At 41.8% G+C, this 21,193-nt stretch overlaps 1 protein-coding gene across 3 annotated transcripts in view; it reads right to left on the bottom strand.

The window, feature by feature from the left end:
* Positions 1-21,193, bottom strand: part of brf1b (BRF1 general transcription factor IIIB subunit b) — a 460,829-nt gene that overhangs the window by 355,160 nt on the left and 84,476 nt on the right. For all 3 annotated transcript variants that reach the window (XR_011887761.1, XM_072272380.1, XM_072272371.1), the window contains exon 3: positions 12,912-13,085. Coding sequence is in view for 2 of the 3 variants with exons in the window: in XM_072272380.1 (XP_072128481.1) it covers positions 12,912-13,085 (174 nt within the window). In the remaining variant the exon portion in view is untranslated. The remainder of the gene's footprint in view (positions 1-12,911; positions 13,086-21,193) is intronic.

Here is a 21,193-nt window from a genome sequence, read left to right as displayed (position 1 = left end):
TAGATTGTGAAGACACACAGTCCTCTTTATTGTCATTTAGTAATGCATGCATTAAGAAATGATACAATATTTCCTCCAGTGTGATATCACAAAACACAGGACAGACCAAGACTAAAAAAACTACAAAACCACATAATTATAACATATAGTTACAACAGTGCAACAATACCATAACTTGATGAAGAAGTCCATGAGCACAGTAAAAAGTTCAAAGTCTCTCAAATGTCCCACATCTCATGCAGACGGGAGAAGGAAGAAAAACTCTCCCTGCCATGCCTGAGCACAGTCCGACTCTGAGTCATCCGAAAACGTCCAGCCTCCGATCAGCTCTCCGACACCGAGTACTAAGCACCATCTCTGTCCGAACAATTCGACCTCAATCCCGGTCGCCAACAGCAGACAAAGCTGGGGATTTTGAGGCCTTCCCTCCGGAAGATTCCCGACCGCACAGTAACAACAGCAGCGAACTGGTGTTTCAGAAATTTCTCCAGATGTTCCTCTGTGCTTTCACGTCTGTCTCCATCAAATCAGAATTGTCTATGGCCCCTATTTAATGGATACGATATCATTTTTCACCAGAGGGCTGCGCACGCGCCGCGCACTGCTCTCTCTCCTCCTGCCATATTTCTTATGGGCCTTGGCTGGTCACTGAGGTATCTTTCTCTGGTTTTTATTGCCTTCAAGCCTTATGTGCCCAAGATATTTTGGTGCATATCTATGTGTATGCTATGTTGTGTGCTGTGAGCTGCAGAGGGTAATGGAAGTAAGAAACACTGGAATTTCATGTCAGAGAGGAAAAATCCTATGAACCTTCTATCTCCATTTTATGACCTCTGCCAGTGATTACTTGAAAATGATGCCTTTTGGTACTTAATGGCCAACTCCCTGAAAGTAAAAGGGACACACTGCCCATGTACAATTAAATTTTGAGGTGTTTTCTACTTCAACCAATGACCACATAAGTGAATTCTACAAATATGTCACTACCTGGAAGTTACTCTCCAAGAGACTATCCTTACTTGGAAATCTGTAACATTCCGTCACTGCTGTTGTGTGAAAATTCTGGAATTCTATCATTAATGACCTTGTGTGTATATCTGCATTTCAAGGGCTGCAGCAGGTCATGAAAACACCTCATCTATACTGCTGGCATAGGAGAGGGTCCAGAGAAGGTTCACAAGAATGATTCTGGGAATAAAAGGGTTAATGTATGAGAAGCATTTGATGGCTCTGGACTTGTACTCATTGGAGTTAGAAGAATAGGGGGGATGGGAAATCTCACTGAAAGCTATCAAATATTGAAAGGTCTAGATAGAGTGGATGTGGAGAGAATGTTTCCTATCGTGGAGGTATCTAGGACCGGAAGGCACACCCTCAGAATAGAGAGATGTGCATTTAGCCAGAGGGCAGTGAATCTGTAAAATGCATTTCCCCAGGTGACTGTGGAGGCCATGTTGGAATGGTGGACCAGAATTGATGGGCCAAATGGCCTAATTCTACTCCAATGTCTTTGGTCCTATACCTGCATCTCAAGCATTGCAGCAGTTCTTGAGGTCTAAGACAGCAGCTCGCCACCTTCTCAGGGTGATAAATACTGACTCAGCCTGTAAAGCTCACATCCTTTAAATGAATAAACAGCCCTTTAATGAAGTGATTTATCCTGGCTTCTCCTCAATCTCTCATTAACCCCTGTCAGTGCTGTCTTGTTCCATACCCTCTGATTGCGGGGAGCATGCTGTTTCCATCAGCTCTGATATACCTTGTCACAATGCTATAAGTGCTGTGGTGATGTGCAGGAGGACAAACATCGATCTTACACTGTACACTGAAAGGGGAGAATTATAATGCCTTTTGTATTGGCTAGCCTTGCAATTCTTCAAGCAGAGAAGATTAAGTGCTGACCTTACAGAAGTGTTTAATAATTTTTATTCACTACAGGATATGCACATCATCTGGAAGGCAGCACTTGTGTCAGTCACAAATAGATTCTTCAGCTTGAATGAGGGCATTGTAAAAAAGACATTTCAGAGTAAGCCACACTCAGTGGCCACTTTTTTTTAAAAAAGGTACACCTGTATTTCACATCCTTAATGCAGATATCTCATCAGCCAATTAAGTGGCAGCAACTCAATGAATAAAAGCGTGCAAACATGGTCAAGAAGTTTAGTTGTTGTTCAGACTAAACATCAGAATGAGGAAGAAATGTGAACTAAGTGCCGTTGCCCATGGAATGATTGTTGGTGCCAGATAGAGTGGCTTGAGTATTTCAGAAACTGCTGATCTCCTGGGATTTTCATGCACAACAGTCTCTAAAGTTTACAGGGAATGGTACCGAAAACAACAAAAAAGACATCCAATGAACAGTAGTTCTGTGGGCAAAATCACCTTGTTAACAGTAGTCACAGGAGAATGACCAGACAGGTTCAAGCTGACAGAAAAGTGACAGTGATTCAAATAACCATGTGTGACAACAGCAGTGTGCAGAAGAGCATCTCTGAGCACACAACACATAGAACCTTGAAGTGGATGGGCTACAGCAGCAGAAGACCATGAACATGCACTCAGATATTCTGAACTGATTTTTGAACAGACAATGAACAAACCCATGAACATTAACTCACTAATTTTGCACAATATGTACACATTTCTTATTCTAATTAATAGTTTTTAATGTATTACACTGTATTTCTTCTGCAAAACAACAAATTTCACAACATATTAGATGTAAGTGGTAAATCTGATTCTGATCATTTTTTAGGCATGCTAGTGAGTTAGAGAACAGATGGGGTTTTGTCCAGTTTCACGGCTTCATTACTGGGACCGATTTATTGATTGATTTGAATTTAAATACCCCAGCTGCCAAATGGTAATTGTAACACTCAATCAATAGTCCAGCAACTATTACGCTATCATTTTGTTTAATATAATTAAAAGGTTAATGGGTCCTTTGGTGGAGCAAAACCAGAAAAAAGATCATTGGTAAAGTTGGTTTATTATTGTCATATGTACCACGGTGCAGTGGGAAAAACTTGTTTTGCTTACCATCCATACAGATAAATTCATTACAATGGTGCACCGAGATAGTATCAAGGAAAATGATAACAGAGTGCAAAATAATAGTATTAAAGTTACAGAGAAAGTGAAGTGCAAGAAGATAATAAAGGTACAAGGCCATACAAAGTAGACTGTGATGTCAAGAGTTCATCTTATTGGAGAGAAGAGAAGAAATGTCCTGGACTGGTGGGGTCTTTGATTATGCTGGCAGCTTTAATGAAACAGTGAGAAATGCAAACCAACCATGGATTCTGTGATGTGCTGAGCTATGTCCACAAATCTCTGCAGCATCTTGTTGTCACAGACACACCAAGCTGTGCTGCAGCCAAATAGGATGCCTTTTATGGTGCATCAATTAAAATAAAGCAAAATACTGTGGGCACAAGAGAGTCTGCAGATGCTGGAAATCCAGAGTTAACACATACAAAATGCTGGAAGAAATCAGCAGGCCAGGCAGCATCTTGGAAAAGGAATAAAGAGTCAACGTTTTGGGTTGATACCCTTCATCAGGACATCAGAAAATACTGTGGATGTTGGAAGTTTAAATGAAAACACAAAAATGTGTAAACCAGGGTGTAGACTTGAAACAGAGTTAATGATTGATATAATGCTTATTGATCCATAGACATCAAGTCATCAGCACAGAAACAGGCCCTTTGGGCCAAAATATCGATGCCGGAGTTATTGTCCAACTACACTGACTCCAATGGGTCCACATCCTTCTATGCCTTGCCTACCTAAGTGCCTATTTGAGTATCTCTTAAATATAGTGCTTGCATCTGATTCCACCAATATCTCTGGCATCATATTCCGGATATCAGCCACTCCCTAAACCCCTTTAAAACTCCTTTCTTTCAATTTAATCCTTAAATGCTATTCCATTATGTTCCACTCTACCTGGGAGAAAGACTCTGACTACCTTCCTGATTTGTGCTTCTCAAGATATTATACATTTCTATCAGATTAGTCTTCTGCCTCCATCACTCCAGGGAAAATAAGCCCAGCCTGTCTAATCACTCCCCACAATTAAGTCCTTCAATCCAGAAAATGTCCTCTGCACTCTCTCCAGTACAGGTGATTGTTTAGGGATGAGACTGTTATCAGTGTTGTCAGAGCTCTCTCCCTCAGTCCTCTGCAGGAATGTTTAAAATTATGAGAGGCATAAAACAGTTGGATAGTAACAGTCTTTTCCCTGGGTGAGAACAGTCCTAATCCGGGGGGAATAGATTTAAGGTGGGAGGAGAAAAATCTGAAAAGGGCCTGAGAAAGATAAAGATGAGGTTTATTTGTCACATGCACACTAAAACATATAGTGAAATGCATTGTTTCTATCAACACTAACACAGTCCAAGGATGAACAGCCCACAAGCAATACCATGCTTCTGGCACCAACAACTCATTAACCCTAACTCGTATGCATGTCTTTGGAAGTTGGGAGGAAATCCACATGCTGGAATATGGGGCAGCAATAAATAGGGACAACCAACAATTATAGGGTAAAGCACCTTGAGATTTTGAAGAAACAATCGTGATTCAAGGTTTCAACCTGAAACATCGCTGATCCCTCCCCCTCTATCACAGATGTTGCCCAACTTGCCAAGTTCCTCCAGTACCTTGTGTGATGTCGCTCTTAATCTAGGTCGTATATTACTCCCAACTCTGTGTTGTGGCCAGTTTTCAGGAACTGACAGGGAAATGTTCTGAATATGTACAAGTGAGAGAAACCTTCAACTATTAAGCCACTCTCTTTTGGGATGAACAGAGCTTTGAGGTACAGTTTCAAAGACTGGTATATTTTAAAAATAGCAAGCCATGAGAATGAACGAACTGATTTTGTACTAAACTACCCATCCCAAACCCCAAAGTCCAGAGGTAAATCTAGATGTTAGAAGACTCAGTAGGGAAAAATGATGGCTAAATGCTCAACAAAAGACCATCAGCCCATTTGAAGTCATGGCTTTCCTTAGGAGCTGAAAGGTACTTTATGAGCTCCCTATCCTTATAGACTATAAGACACAGGAGCAGAATTAAGCCATTCAGCCTATCAAGTCTGCTCCGCCATTCCATCATGGCCGATTTTTATCCCCCTTAACCCCATTCTATTGTCTTCTCCTTGTAACCTATGATGCCCGGACTAATCAGACTGCGCTTCAAATAACGTGGATTCCAGTTAATCGGGACACGTGGGAACCAGTACATTTTGTCCCAAATAAGTGGCTGCCCCAATTAGCTGAAGTTTTATGGAAATAGTTGAAAAGGTAAAAAAAAAGATAAAGCTACCATTTAACTGAAAAAAAAATTCTAAACTTAAATGAAATACAGAACAAATCAGAACACTATCAATACTACTACTGTTCTATAAATCTGCCACATTCTTTTAATTTACTTTAAATGCCAAGGCTGCATTCTTTTGATCGACTGTAAATGAACAAAATCAGCGCTGACACCTAGTGCAGATAACAGACTGCCTTCATATAATCTTAATTTTCTTTGCAACATTCAACCTTCAAATGCTTTGTAGTCTAACCTGAAGAAGCAAAATGATTCATCTTCACTCCCAGCCATTTCTGGCATCTCCAAACCTAAATGCTTGAAACTGCAGCAAGCAGAAAAGTTCTGAATTGTCATACTGCTTGTTTCTCGCCAACTATCAGTCACAAACATCACTGCTTTTTGAACACAGACACATACAACTGATGTTATTTAAAAACTGCTCAGTTAAGCATGGTGTAGAGTTTAACAGTGAAGCAAGTACACGAGTCTGGCGCTGGTACTTAGACAAGTCTCCTGTTCCAATTAAGTGACATGGCTTCCTAATATAAACAAAGGAAATCCCAGCTATTTTCTCAATTACATAGCTCTGCGTTCCAAATAAGCAGCTGCCCCAATTAACCAGAAACCACTTTATATCCAGTGGCATTGCTTCCAAAGCAATCTGTGGCAATGCCACAGATTCGCCACCCTCTGGCAACAGAAATTCCTCATCTCTGCTCTAAATGAACATCCCTCTATTCTGAAGCTGTGCCTCTGGTCCTAGGCTCTCCCACTATAGGAAACATCCTCTCAACACCCACTCTATTAAGGCCTTTCAATATTCAAGTACATCCTTGCTTTTATATTCTAGTCCTCTCGAAATGATTGCTAACATTGCATTTCTCATCCTTACCACCAACTCAATCTGCAAATTAATTTTTTAGGAATCCAGCATGAGGACTCTGAAGTTCCTTTAGAATTCAGGTTTTTTATTTTCTCCGCTTAGAAAATAATCTACACTTTTATTCCTTTACCAAAACACATGCCCATACACTTCCCTACACTATATTCCATTTGCCAATTCTCTGCCCATTCTCCAAATCTAAGACCTTCTACAGACTCCTTGCTTCTTCAACACTACCTGCCTGTCCACCTATCTTTGTATCGTCCACAAACTTGGCCAAAAAGCCATTGATTCTGTCTTCCAAAATACTGACATATAACGTGAAAAGAAACTATCCGAACACAGACCACTGTGGAATACCACTAGTTACCAGCAACCAACCAGAAAAGCCTGTCTTATTCCCACTCTTTGCCTTTGGCCAGTCAGCCAATCGCCTATCCATTCTTTCCTGCAATACCGTGAACAGGAAAGCAGCCTCATGTACGGCACCTTATCAAAGGCCTTCTGAAAATCCAAGTAAACAACATCTACTGATTCTCCTTTGCCTGTCCTGACTGTTATTTCCTCAGGCAATTCCAACAGATTTGTCAGGCAAGATTTCCCCTTAAGGAAATCATACTGACTTTGGCCTATTTTATCATGTTTCTCCAAGTACCCAACAACCTTGTCTTTAATAATAGACTCCAACAACTTTCCAACCACTTAAATAACTGGCCTATAATTACATTTTTATTGCCTCACTCATTTCTTACAGATTGGAGTGACATTTGCAATTTTCCAGTTCTCTGGAACCATTCCAGAATCTAGTGATTCTTGAAAGATCATTACTGACGTCTTTACAACCTCTTCAGCTACTTCTTTTACAACCCTCAGGTATGGTTCATCTGGTCAAGATGACTTATCTACCTCAGCTTCTCAAGCACTTCCTCTTTAATAACAGCAACTACACTCAATTCTGCCCTCAGCAATTCAAGAACAACTTCTTCCCCTCTGCCATCTGATTTCTAAATAGACATTGAAACCTTGGGCACTAATTCACTTTTTAAATATATTATTTCTGTTTTTAGCACAATTTTTAATCTATTCAATATACATATACTGTAATTGATTTACTTATTTAATTATTATTATTTTGTTTTTTTTTCCTTCTATATTATGTATCACATTGAACTGCTGCTGCGTTAACAAATTTCACGACACATGCCGGTGATAATAAACCTGATTCTGATTCTGATTCTGCCACTCTTGAATTTCTGGCATATTGCTAGTATCTTGCACAGTGAAGACTGGCGCAAAATACTTAATCGAGTTTGTCTGCCATTTATTTGTCCCGCATTACTACCTCTCCAGCATCATTTTCCAGTGGTCCACTCCAACCTCTCCTTTATTCTTTATATATCTGAAATAAAAACACATCTTGTATCCTATTTTAAATTATAGGTTAGTTTACCATCATATTTCACCTTTTCTCTCCTTATGGCTTTTTTTGGTTGCCTTCTGTTGGTTTTTAAAAGCTTCCCAGTCTCTAACTACCCACTAATTTGTGCTATTTTATATACCCTCTCTTTTGCTTTTACACTGTCTTTGACCTCCCTTGTCAGCCACAGTTGACTCATCCTCCCTTTAGGATACTTTGTCCTTGGGATGCATCTCTCCTGCACCTTCCAAATTACTCCCAGAAACTCAGCCAATACAGTTCTACCATCATCCATGCTAGTGTCCCCTTCCAGTCAATGTTAGCCATCTCCCCTCTCATGTGTCTGTAATTCCATTCATTCTACTGTAATACTGATACACCTGACTAACTTCTCCTTCCCAAATTCTATTATATTACGATCATTGCCTCCCGAAGGTTCCTTCAACTCAAGATCACTAATCAAATCTGGTTCATTACACAACACCCAATCCAGAATTGCCTATCCCCTAGTGGGTTTAACCACAAACTGCTCTAAAAAGCCATCTCGTATGCATTCTACAAATTCCATCTCTAGCGAGCCAGCACCAAATTGATTTTCCCCAATCTAGCTGCATATTGAAAACCCCCATGACTATCATAACATTGCCCTTTTTACATGCCTTTTCTCTATCCCATTGAAGTTCGTAGCCCACATCCTGGCTACTGCTCGGAAGCCTACACATAACTCTCATCAGGGCTTTTTACCCTTGTAGTTCCTTAATTCCATCCACAACAAGCCTCTATTTTCCGATCCCATGTAATTTCTTTTTAAGGATTTGCTTTCATTTTTGATCAAAAAGGCACACCACACCCACTCTACCCACCTACTCATTCATCCTTTTGATACAATGCGTATCCTTGAATGTTAAGCTCCCTGCTATGATCTTCTTTCAGTATGACTGGGTGATGTCCACAATACCATACCTGTCAATCTCTAAATGCTTTAAAAGATCATTGACCTTACTCCATATATTACATGCATTCAAATATAATGCCTTCAAGTCCTGTATTCATCACCCTTTTTGACTTTGCCCCCCCATTAAACTTCAACTCATCCCACTGACTGCAATTTTGCCCTATTATTAGCCTTTCCTTCCTCACAGCCTCTGCAGCTACTTGTATACCAACTGCCCCATCCTCAGCCCTCTCACTCCAGTTCCCATCCTCCTGCCAAATTAGTTAAAACTCTGCCCAACAGCTCTAGCAAAAGCACCCACAAGGATATTGGTAGCCCTCAAGTTCTGTGTAACCTGTCCATTTTGCATGGCTCATGCCTTCTTCAGAAGAGATCCCAATGATCCAAAAATCTGAAACCCTGCCCCCCTGCACAAGTTCCTCAGCCACACATTCATCTGCCAAATCATTCTATTCTTACCCTCACTGGCACTTAGCATGGGCAGCAATCCAGAGATTACTATTCAAGAGGTCCTGCTTTTCAGTTTTCCACCCAACTCCCTATATTCTCTCTTCAGTATCTCATCTCTTTTCCTACCAACATTGTTGGTACTAATACGTACCATGACTACCAGCTGTTCATCCCCCTTCAGAATGGTGCGGACCATATTGTACCATATTGTGCGGAAATATTGCATCATTTCTTAATGCATGCATTACTGAATGACAATAAAAGAGGATGCGTGTCTTCATAATCTAATCTAACCTGATCCAAGACAGCTCTGACCCTGGCAACACACTATCCAGGTGTCTCTTTCACACTCACAGAATCTCCTGTCTGCTCCTCCAACTATGGAATTCTCTATCAATACCGCACTCCTCTTCTCCTCACCTTTCCTTCTGAGGCACAGAGCCAGACTCAATGCAGGGACCTGGTTTCTGTGGCTTCCTCCTGGGAGGCTGTTCCTACCCAACAGTATCCAAAATGGATACAGGGGTACAGGGGTACTCTACACCGCTGCCTCTTCCCTTTACCTTTCCTGATGGTCATCCAGGTACCTGTCTCTTGCAACTAAGGAATGATTACCTCCCTGTAGATCCTATCTATCATCTCCTCATTCTCCCATAGGAGCTGAAGGTCATCCAGCTGTAGCTTGATGCACTTTGTGCAGATGTTGTTATCAGGGAGACTGAAGGTCTCCCAGAATTCTCACATCTCACACAAAGAAAATACCAGTAACCCTGGATCCATTCTGAACTCAACAGCCACTTACTAATAGAAAAAGGAAAAGGAAAAAACTTACGAAAAACTTACTAACTTACTTAGCACCTCCGCCTGTTCTCGACGAAGCCTATTGAGCGAAAGCCTCACGCACTAACCCTGGCCCATTCACAATGGCCGCTCTACTTACACTCCACTTCTTTTTATTGGCCCTTGTTAAGTTACTAATAACCCAAGCAATCTCCTGCTCTGCAGACAAGACCTGAAAGGCTTTTCAAAAATTAAAGGGGAAAAGTCAGTCAAAGGTAGATATAGGAAAAATACAAAATGACGCTGGAGATACTGTAATGGGAGATGCAGAGATGGCAGAGGAACTGAAAGCGTATTTTGCATCAGTCTTCACAGTGGAAGGCGTCTGTGGCATACCGGCCATTCAAGAGTGTCAGAGAAGTGAACTTTGTGCAGTGAAAATTAAGACTGAGAAGGTGCTCAGGAAGCTTAATGGTCTGAGGGTGGACAAATCTCCTGGGCCTGATGGAATGCACCCGCAGGTTCTGAAGGAAGTAGCTGGAGAGATTGCGGAGGCATTAACAATGATCTTTCGAATTGATAGATTCTGGCATTGTACCACATGACTGGAAAATTGCAATTACTCCACTATTTAAGAAGGGTGGGAGGCAGCAGAAAGGAAACTATAGACCTGTTGGCTTGACATCAGTGGTTGGGAAGTTGTTGGAATCGATTGTTAGGGATGAGATTATGGAGTACCTGGAAGCACATGACAAGATAGGCCAAAGCCAGCATGGTTTCCTGAAAGGAAAATCCTGCCTGACAAACCTATTACAATTCTTTGAGGAAATTACAAGCAAGGTAGACAAAGTGATGCAGTAGACATGATGTACTTGGATTTTCAGAAGGTCTTGGCAAGGTGCTGCACATGAGGCTGCTTAGCAAGATAAGAGCCCATGGAATTACAGGGAAGTTACTAGCATGGGTGGAGCATTGGCTGATTGGCAGAAAACAGAGTGGGAATAAAGGGATCCTATTCTGACTAGCTGCCAGTTACCAGAGGAGTTCCACAGGGGTCGGTGTTGGGACCGCTGCTTTTTACGATGTATGTCAATGATTTGGATTACGGTATTAATGGATTTGTAGCTAAGTTTCCCAATGATACAAAGATAGGTGGAGGAGTGCATAGTGTTGAGGAAACTGAGAGCCTGCAGAGAGACTTAAGATAGTTTAGGGGAATGGGCAAAGAAGTGGCAAACGAAATACAATGTTGGAAAGTGCATGGTCATGCACTTTGGTGGAAGAAATAAACGGGCAAACTTTTATTTAGATGGGGAGAGAATTGAAAATGTAGAGATGCAAAGGGACTTGGGAGTCCTTGTGCAAGATTTCCTAAAGGTTAACCTCCAGGTTGAGTCGGTTGTGAAGAAGACGAATGCAAAGTTAGAATTCATCTCCAGAGGTAGAGAATATAAAAGCAGGGATGTGATGTTGAGGTTCTATAAGGCACTCATGACACCCACTTTGAGTACTGTGTGCAGTTTTGGGCCCCTTATTTTAGAAAGGATATACTGACATTGGAGAGGGTTCAGAGAAGATTCACAAGAATGATTCCAGGAATGAAAGGGTTACCGTATGAGGAACGTCTGGCAGCTCTTGGGCTGTATTCCCTGGAGTTCAGGAGAATGAGGGGGGGGATCTCATAGAAACATTCCGAATGTTAAAAGGCCTGAACAGATTAGATATGGCAAAGTTATTTCCCATGGTAGGGGATTCTACAACAAGAGGTCACGACTTCAGGATTGAAGGACGCCCATTTAGAACTGAGATGTGGAGAAATTACTTTAGTCAGAGGGTGGTAAATCTGTGGAATTTGTTGTCCCAAGCAGCTGTGGAGGCCAAGCCATTAGGTGTACTTAAGGCAGAGATAAATAGGTTCTTGATTAGCCAGGGCATCAAAGGGTATAGGGTAAAGGCAGGGGAGTGGAGATGACTGAAAGAATTGGATCAGCCCATGATTGAATGGCGGAGCAGACTCGATGGGCCGAATGGCCCACTTCTGCTCCTATATCCTATGGTCTTATGGAAAACTGGCATGTAAGTGTCACAAGGACCTGTCTCCAACACCAAGTTGGAGACAGTTCTTTGTGGACAAGTAACAACTTTCAGAAGTGCAGATATTGATGCAGTTTAAGAAAGAAATAATAAATACCAGCAACAGTAAATGTATGCTGGTACTTAACTGTTGATGCACATTTTATTCCACATCCATACTTTAACTCCAACTTTATTTTTTAATCCAATTCTTTACTCCCTATAATTGCTGTTCTCTGCAGACTGCCACAGGATCTTCAGGATCTAACAGAGAAGACCATCAAGGTCTCATTTTGGTGTGTCCTCTGAAACATGCCACACCACTGCACTCGTACTTTTAAGGTTACTCCCAAAGTTCAATTTCAGCTGAAAATAATTAATACCCTACAACGAGACTCCAAAATTAGCACAAACAACTTTACTCACCATAACCCTGAACCTATTCTACAAACTCCCTTTCAAGGACTTGTTACAACTTATGTTCTCAGTGTTACTTTATATTTGGACAATTTATCTTGTTTTGCACATTGGTTGTTTGTCAGCCTTCATGTATAATTTTTCATAAATACTACCGTAATTTTTTTCCATAATTGCATGCAAGAAAATTAATCTCAAGGTTGTATATGGTAATATATACATACCTTGATAAGAAATTTTACTTTGAACTTTGTTCTCTGCAGTACTATGGATATGCAGATTGTTCTGAATTCAATACAAACTTATGACACAACGAACCTCTGCATGCTAATCTCTAAAGTCAACCTGAAACTGACCAACATGGGCACAGCTGCCAATGGAAGCAATATCCACAGTATTTACAGCACTTACCCCGTAACAACCTGCCATTTAACAATCCGCACAGACCTGTCAGTAAGTACCTGTAGACCTCCACAAAACACATTGAAAGCAAAGCAACTTGAATAAAACACCACACAACCAATTTCTGCTTTAACAGAGACTCTTTAAACATGCTCTGTATCACCATTAAATTACCCTTTTCGATCAGCACCACGTGTAAAGGATACGAGGAGTCCCCTCCGTCCGACAGACCAGATAGAGGCAGGCAGCGACCACATGGCTCATTTTTCGGCCCCGAGTGAGACGCTTGTTGACGGCCATTTTGAAGAAGTTAAAAGCAGTGTCCAGGCAATGTTGGTTTAACTGGAGCTGGTTGCCCAGGTGATGAATCTGTCGCCGACCTGGATTGGAAAAGAAAATGAGAATAGGACTTAGGATGCATGCTAATCACATTTCATACATACATCAAACACCAGAATTTCTGCAGATGCTGGAAATCTGGAGTAACACATAAAATGCTGGAGGATCTCAGCAAGTCAGGCAGCATCTATGGAAATGAATAAATGTCAACATTTTGGGCGAGACTGGAAAGGGGGAAGATGCCAGAGTAAAAAGGTAGACGGAGGGGAGGGGTAGAGTTAGCTAGATGATAGGTGAAGCCAGGCAGGTAGAAAAGGTAAAGGGCTGGAGAGAAAGGAATCTGATAGGAGAGGAGAGTGGACCATAGGAGAAAGGGAAGGAGACCCGGGGAGGTGATAGGCAGGTGAGAAGTGGTAAGAGGCCAGAGTGGCAAGGAACAGAAGAGGGGAAGGAAGAAAAATTGATATTCATGCCATCAGGTTGGAGGCTACCCAAACGGAATACAAGGTGTTGCTCCTCCACACTGAAGGTGGCCTCATCATGGCACAAGAGGCTGCCATGAACCAACCTGTCAGAACTGGAATAGGAACTGAAATTAAAATGTCCTGCTTTTAAAGAATGGAGCAAAAGTGCTCAACGAAGGAGTCCCCCAATTTATGACAGGTCTCACCAATGTAGAAGAGGCTACATCAGGAGCACCGGACACAATAGATGGCCCAAGTTGAGAGGTATTACTTGTGAAGGTTTGGAACATGGACCATTCTACATAGCCAACAGAAAGCCAGACACAGCTGGGGCCCATGGCTACCCCTCCAGCCTGGAGAAAGTGGGGGATGAGAACCAATTCTGCCAGATGGGGGAAGGTGGTGGTGGAGGGAACTGGTCTTTTTAAGTTTTTTTGATGGGGGATAGAAGTGTATAGGGTCCGGACATCCATGAGGAAAATGTGATGGTCAGAGCCAGGGAATTGAAAGTTACTAAGGAGATCAAGAGTAAGGGAAGTGTTGTGCATGTAGATGGAAAAGGATTGAACCAAGGGTCGAGGTATGAGGACATGAGTTCAGTGGGACAGGAGCAGGCACAGACAACTGGCCTACCTGGAGAGTCAAGTTTGTGGATCTTGGGTAGGAGGTAGAAGCGAGCAGTGTGCAGTAAGGGAACTTAAGAGTTTGTTGGCAGTGGATGGGAGTTCTCCAGAGCTTAAGGTTAGTGATGACATCAGAGACAGTTTTCTGATGGTCCAGAATAGGGTCCTCTTCAAGGAAGGACCCTATGGAGATGTCTGAAAGTTGCTGTCTTGCCTCAGCAAAGAAGAGGTCAGCCTGCCACACTACAACAGCACCCCATTTGTCCGTGGTTTTGATGGCAAGGTTGGGATTGGTGCAGTGAAAGTGGAGGGCAGTGCTTTCACAGGGGGCAGGGTTTGAAAAGGACAGTGGAGTGCTGAAGTCCTCTCACATACATACATCACATGCACAGCAAGGGAACAGGCCATCTGGCCCAAACTGGTGTATAATCAAAGCCCAAATCATGTTTATTGTTATATGCAGAAGTACATGTGTGCACAGGTGCAATGAAACACTTGCAGCAGCATCACAGACACATAACGTCAGATAAACAGCGTTCACAAGAAAAACATCAAACATAAATTACACACCTTTGTTTACAGAACATTATTAGAACAAAAAAAACTAAGTCCATTTCAATACAACATAGTCAGGGTTCATCATGTTGTTAAACTGTAATGATTATTGTTGTGCCAGTTGGCTCAAGAATTGAATGTTTAAAGAGAAGTAGCTGTCCCTGAACCTGGGGACTTCAGGCTTCTTTACCTCCTGCCCGATGGTAGCTGAGAGAAGATGGCATGGATCAGATGGTGGAGATCTTTGATAATAGATGCTGCCTTCTTGAGGCAGCACCTGCTGTAGATACCACAAATGATGGGGTGGGATGTGCCCATGATATATTGGACTGAGTTCACTACTCCCTGAAGCTTCTTGTACTTGCTGTGCAATTGACTTGCTGTACCAGACCATGAGGCAACCAGTCAGGACACTTTCAACAGAACATCTATGTAAATCTGTTAGAGTGCTGGACTGTTGTTTTGTGGCTTTTGTTTGTATTGTTGTGCTGAACATTGTGGGCATGCTTTGTTGATGCCAGAAATATGTGGCGACATATGTGGGCTGCTCCCAGCATATCCTTAGGTTGTGTTAGTTGCTAACACGAACAACACATTTCACTGTACATTTCGATGTACGTTTTATAAATAAATGAATCTGGATGGTGGTGGTTGAAGTGGAGGGAGATACAAGAAAAGGAAATCATAGTCTCCAAGTTCACAAACCACAGGGACATTATCCTATGCAATCTGAGCCACAGGCTTAATCAATCCAAAAATGAAAGCTATCATAGCAACATTAGTGTTGCAGCAGTGGGCCCTCAAATACAACATCATCAATTTAGCAAGTGAACATTGCTGCCTGGCTCCAGGCCAGGCTCTGTATGCATGTATAATTAAAAGAGATGATCCCATGGGCTCGCAAGTCTGGAACAGGATGAGTCAGTGAAGAGTGGTGGTGGCGGGGTGGAGGACAGGAGAATTGAAAGAAGAAACAAAAGATATTACTGTCTTGCAGATCCCAGACAAAAGCAGTACAGAGTCCAGATTGTGAGTGTTAAATAAGACAGAGGATGAGTGTGCCTGAGAATGTCCTACAGACATACAGACGATGAGACACTTGTCCTGGGAGTCGGGGATGAGTAGTGCGGATGACAAATGCGTGGGCAGTTTTTGTTCTGGACCTCAAAGAAGCTTCCCTAACGACACCTGCTGGCAACGAGGGAAACGGGTGACTGAGCGCTGAACCCAGACCGATTTCCCATCCTGGCTTTGGCTGACTCATTAATAGGAATGACTCATGCCTCTAGAGACGGGCACACTGGAAACCTTTCATGCATTATTGTCAGCGTGACTGAATGGGAGTGGGAGACAAGCAGCCCGCCTCAGTTTTGTCCTTTCCATCAACTCCACTCTCCTTTAAGTCGCAGACACAAATCAAAGAGAAACCCCACCATTTCCACAAGAAAAGGGCTTGCTTTGCTGTTGCTATCTTGTTCTGCTGAACATGGTGGGCATGCTATTTTGGCGCTGGAATGTGTGCCGACTGTACTGTTATGTTCAACATTCCAAGCCACTTGTGGGCTGCCCCCAGGGCACCCTTGGGTGTTGGTTGTCAATGCCAGCACACATTTTGCAGATGTACATTTTCGATGTACATGAGATAAATAAATCTGTGTCAAATCTGAATTTATTTCCACCAATGTGGAAAGCAGGTTCTGCCTCAGCTCATGCAGCACTCAAGTCTGAGCTGCAGCCTGGCACTGAACCAGTCTGAACAGTAGGAATAGGTGTGTAAGTGGGCAGCAAAACACAGGGTTCACATTCCACAGCGTTCACCCACTGAGTCAAGTACTACTCAAGAGCCAGCGACTACAGTGGGCAGTGGGAAAGTTGCAATGCGTCAGCTTAGAGTCAGGAATGTTATACAGGAATCTAACCACAGAATTCATCATTGCTCATGATCAAAAATTTACAGGTAAATGGAGAGACTGTATTTCTACCTGTTAATTAGTAAGAAGCAGAAATCAAAACCAAAGCAAAAATGACCAAGTTAGAGACAATTTTTCCAGTTACAGACCTGTAAATAGAATGTATAAACATTTGAAAATTAAGAAACTCAATGAGGTAAAGTAGAAAACAATAACACAAAAGTCACCAGAAACAGCAACACACGTCACTAACACTCCCTGACCTTTGCCAAAGTGAAGTTCAGTTCAGCAAGCAGAACAATAATTTTCGTTTTGAGAGTTTCAGAAGAGTAAAAATATCCCGAAATGCTTCAAAGGAATATTATAGGATGCATTTGGAAATTGAGCCACCGGGTTGTGTTCAGAAAGCTAATCTGAAATTTGAAGTTAGAGAAATTACATTACTTTACAAGAATCTAGGGTAGAACCATACACAGAGTGGTTGAACAGGATTTAGGGTGAAGAATTTTGAATGACCTAAAGCTTAAAAAGAGAACATGAAGTTCTGCCAGGGATGTTCAAAATTCAAAGCAAATTTATTTTTTATCAAAGTATGCATATGTTATCATATACTAGCCTGAGATTTAATTTCTTGCAGGAATTTACAGGCAAAAGGAAATACAATAGAATATGACAAAGCTATACATAAGCAAAAACTGATAAATATCAATGTGCAAAAGACAAACTGTGCAAATAAAAACAATATCGAGAACCTGAGTTGTAAACAGTCCCTGAAATTGAGTATGTAGATCATAGAATCAGGTTACAGTCATGGACAGTGAAGTTATCCCCATGGGTTCAAAAGCTAGCAACTAATATCAAAGGAAATAATAAAAGATCCACTATTTTTACGGATAGTCAGAGGCTTTTTTCCCCGGGGCTGAAATGGCTAGCACGAGAGGGCACAGTTTTAAGGTCCTCAGAAGTAGGTACAGAGGAGATATCAGGGGTTTGTATGCAGTGAGTGGTAAGTGCATGGAATGGGCTGCCAGTGACAGTGGTGGAAATGGATACGATAGGGTCTTTTAAGAGACTCCTGGACAGTTATATGGAGCTCAGAAAAATAGAGGGCTATGGGTAACCTTAGGTAATTGCTCAGGTAAAGACATGTTCAGCACAGCTTTGTGGGCTGAAGGGCCTGTATTGTACTGTAGATTTTTCTATGTTTCTAATGTAGAGGGATGTGGACAGTCGATGATTCAGGTTGTGACCCTTCATATGGGCTGAAAGAGCAAAGGGGAATGGGAAAGGCAAGAGTGTTTATTGGCAGCTCACACTTCACTAACGTGCTGTCTGTACTCAAGTGACATGGAAAGCTCCAATCCTCCCCATTGCATTTAGATTCAGATCTAGTTATTTATCGAAACATACAGTGAAATGCATTGTTTGTGTTAATAACCAACACAACACAAGGATGTGCTGGGGGTAGCCTGCAAGTGTCACCACACATTCCAGTGTCAACATAACATGCCTACAATGTTTAGCAGAACAACGCAAGCAACAACATAACAGAAACAAAACAACAGCAGCAAAACAAGTCCCATTCCTCCCTCCCACACACACCCAGGACAAGCACTTCTGGGCTTCCAGTCCCGGGCCACACTCACAGACATCCAGACTGGCCAACTTCGGTCTTCAACTTTGGATATTGATCCCAGGATTCCAATTGTGGGGTTATGAGGTACAGGCCTCTGATCCCGGGACTCGCTGACGGGGGCAGGTCATCTCTAGCTAGACCAGACTCTCTGATATCAGGGGTTCCAATTTCCAGATGTGCCAATCCATGTAGAGTTTCCAAAATTAACACAATCAGACTGGTGTCTACATCGCTCTATGTCGTTATCTCCCTGACTCAGAACATACAATGGATTGTACGGCCTCAGTGAGGTTCATTTCTCACACAAGGTTCTCACTTCAAAATCTACAGAAGAGAAAGTCCAAGACTTTTTGAAGCCTTCACATCCTGGGAATAGTTTGTGTGTATTGCTCTTTGAAGAGGAACCAGTACACCAAGTAACTGCCTCCAAACATGGAGGGGCACCATGGAATGCTTCTGAAGTTAGAACTAAGGTCCAGACATAAACTGGGTGGAACTAAAGGTAAAGCTCCTTTGGGATTCGGCTACTTAGGCTGCATCCACGTTCCGCCTACTGGTGCCAGTTCTGTCTTTAACCGGTTGTTTATAATATGAAACTTGTTTTGCAGCAGTACAGTGCAAAGATAAAGATTACTGTACTATAAATTACAATAGTGCAAACAATTCCAATAACGAGGTAGCTCATAAACCATTCTGAAATCTGATGGCCGAGAGAAAGCAGCTTTTTTAAAATTTAGCAATACAGCATGGTAACAGGACCTTCTAGCTTAACAAGCCCACACCACCCAATTACACCCATGTGACCAATGCACCTAACCCATGTGTGTTTGGAAAAGCAACCAAAGCACCAGATAAAACCTGAGCAGTCACAGGGAGAACAGACAACTTCCTTCAGACAGCAGCAGAATTGAACCTGGGCTGCTTGTGCTTTAATAGTTTTACATTAAATTGCTACACTACCCTGGCTGCTCTAGCTGCTCCTAAATCACTGAAAGTGGCTCTTCAAGCTCCTGTACCACCACCCTGGTGGCAGTAATGAAAAGAGGTAACGTCCCAGACGGTGAGGGTCCTGAGTGATGGATGCTGACTTGATAGAGGTATACAAAATTGTGAGCAGTATAAATAGGGTAAATGCAAGCAGACATTTTCCCCCCACTGAGGTTGGGTGAGACTAGAACTAGAGGCCATAGGTTAAAGGCTAAAGATGAAATGTTTAAGAGGAACCCCTTCACTCACAAGGTGGCGCAAGTGTGGAACAAGCCTCCAGAAAGGTGGCGTCCATTAAGGACCCCCATCACCCAGGACACGCCTTCTTCTCACTTTACCGTCAGGGAAGGAGGTACAGACTCAGTGATTCAGGAACAGCTTCTTCCTCTCTTCCATCTGATTCCTAAATGGACATTGGACCCATGAACACTACCTAACATTTTTTAATATATTATTTCTGTATTTGTACTATTTTTAATTTAATTATTTAATACATGTACTTACTGAAATTGATTTAATTATTTTCTTTCTATATTATCATGTATTGCATTGTACTGCTGCCACTCAGTTAACAAATTTCACAACATATGGCGGTGATACTAAATCCGATCCTGATTTGATTGAAACATTTAAGAGAAGTTTGGATTAATACATGAATGGTAGAGTATGGTCCAAGTGTGGCTCAACAGGACTAGACAGAATAATAGTTTGACATGGACTAGATGGGCCAAAGGGCCTGTTTCTGCGCTGTATTTCTCTATGATTCTATGTATTTTACCTGAAACTGTTGAATTCTAAATTGTATACAATTTCACTCTGTATTGCCTTCCACTCACCCTAGCCGGAGATGTGCAAGCAAGGTCAACTGCTGGCACAGCAACTGTTAACCTTAGCAGTATAAAAGCCACGACTTGCAAGCAAACAGCCAGCTGGGTAAAAGTAACTGTAGGATGGGGAGCAGATGCTTGTGGAACTACGCCTTAAGCAAGCAATCGCTCCTTTCAGAAGAGAAATGAAGATTAGTGTGAAAAAAATGATGTAAAACAAAACTTTCAGCTTAAAGCTATGATGTTTAATTCATGGGTTTAACACAGAGATCTGCAGTAACTAGGTCACACCAGCTTACTGATTTCTGCTGCCGAATACTTCCCTTCACTGCTCCCCACCTTTACTTGCTGTCTGCTTGGAACAATTCAAGTATATACCACCCAGAACCAGGCCATGGTGCTCCAGGCACTGGGCAAATGTCAAAGATACATTGCCCACAAATCACTTTCTAGAATTCTTTACAACTCATCTTCTCAGTATCATATTTTTTATTTGCACAGTTTGTCTTCTTTTGTACATTGGTTGTTTGTCAGTTTTTGTCTGTTTAAATATAGTTTTTTCATAAATTCTATTGTATTTTTCTTGTACATCCTTGCAATAAAATGAGTCTCAAGGCAGTATATGGTAACATGCATGCACTTAAGGACAATTTAAACAACAATAATTCAAGCCATCTTAAAAGTATCTTCCCTCAGGCAGTTAGTCTAATAGAACACAAGATAGTGGAGCAGAATTTGGCCAATCAGCCCATCGACTCCATCATGTCACTGCACTGCAAACACTTTAAACCACACTTTTGTAATGCTGTTTACTTTGTAATTACATGCTGGTGTTGATGTGTGAATGCACATTTTATTCCATACCTATACCTCAACCTCAATTTATTTTTGTATAATTATTGAATGCTATTGTTTTTGTTGCATGTTAACATAAGAACATAAGAAATAGGAGCAGGAGTAGGCTATCCGGCCCATCAAGCCTGCCCCGCCATTCAATAAGATCATGGCTGATCTGTCCGTAAACTCAGCTCCATCTACCTGCCTTTTTCCCCATAACCCTTAATTCCCTTACTATGTAAAAACCTATCTAACTGTATCTTAAATATATTTAGTGAAGAAGCCTCAACTGCTTCCCTGGGCAGAGAAT

Source organism: Mobula birostris, chromosome 1 (genome assembly GCF_030028105.1).
Source record: "Mobula birostris isolate sMobBir1 chromosome 1, sMobBir1.hap1, whole genome shotgun sequence".
Taxonomy (NCBI): Eukaryota; Metazoa; Chordata; class Chondrichthyes; order Myliobatiformes; family Myliobatidae; genus Mobula; species Mobula birostris.
Note: the sequence above shows the minus strand (reverse complement) of the source record. Positions and strands in the feature narration are given on the sequence as shown.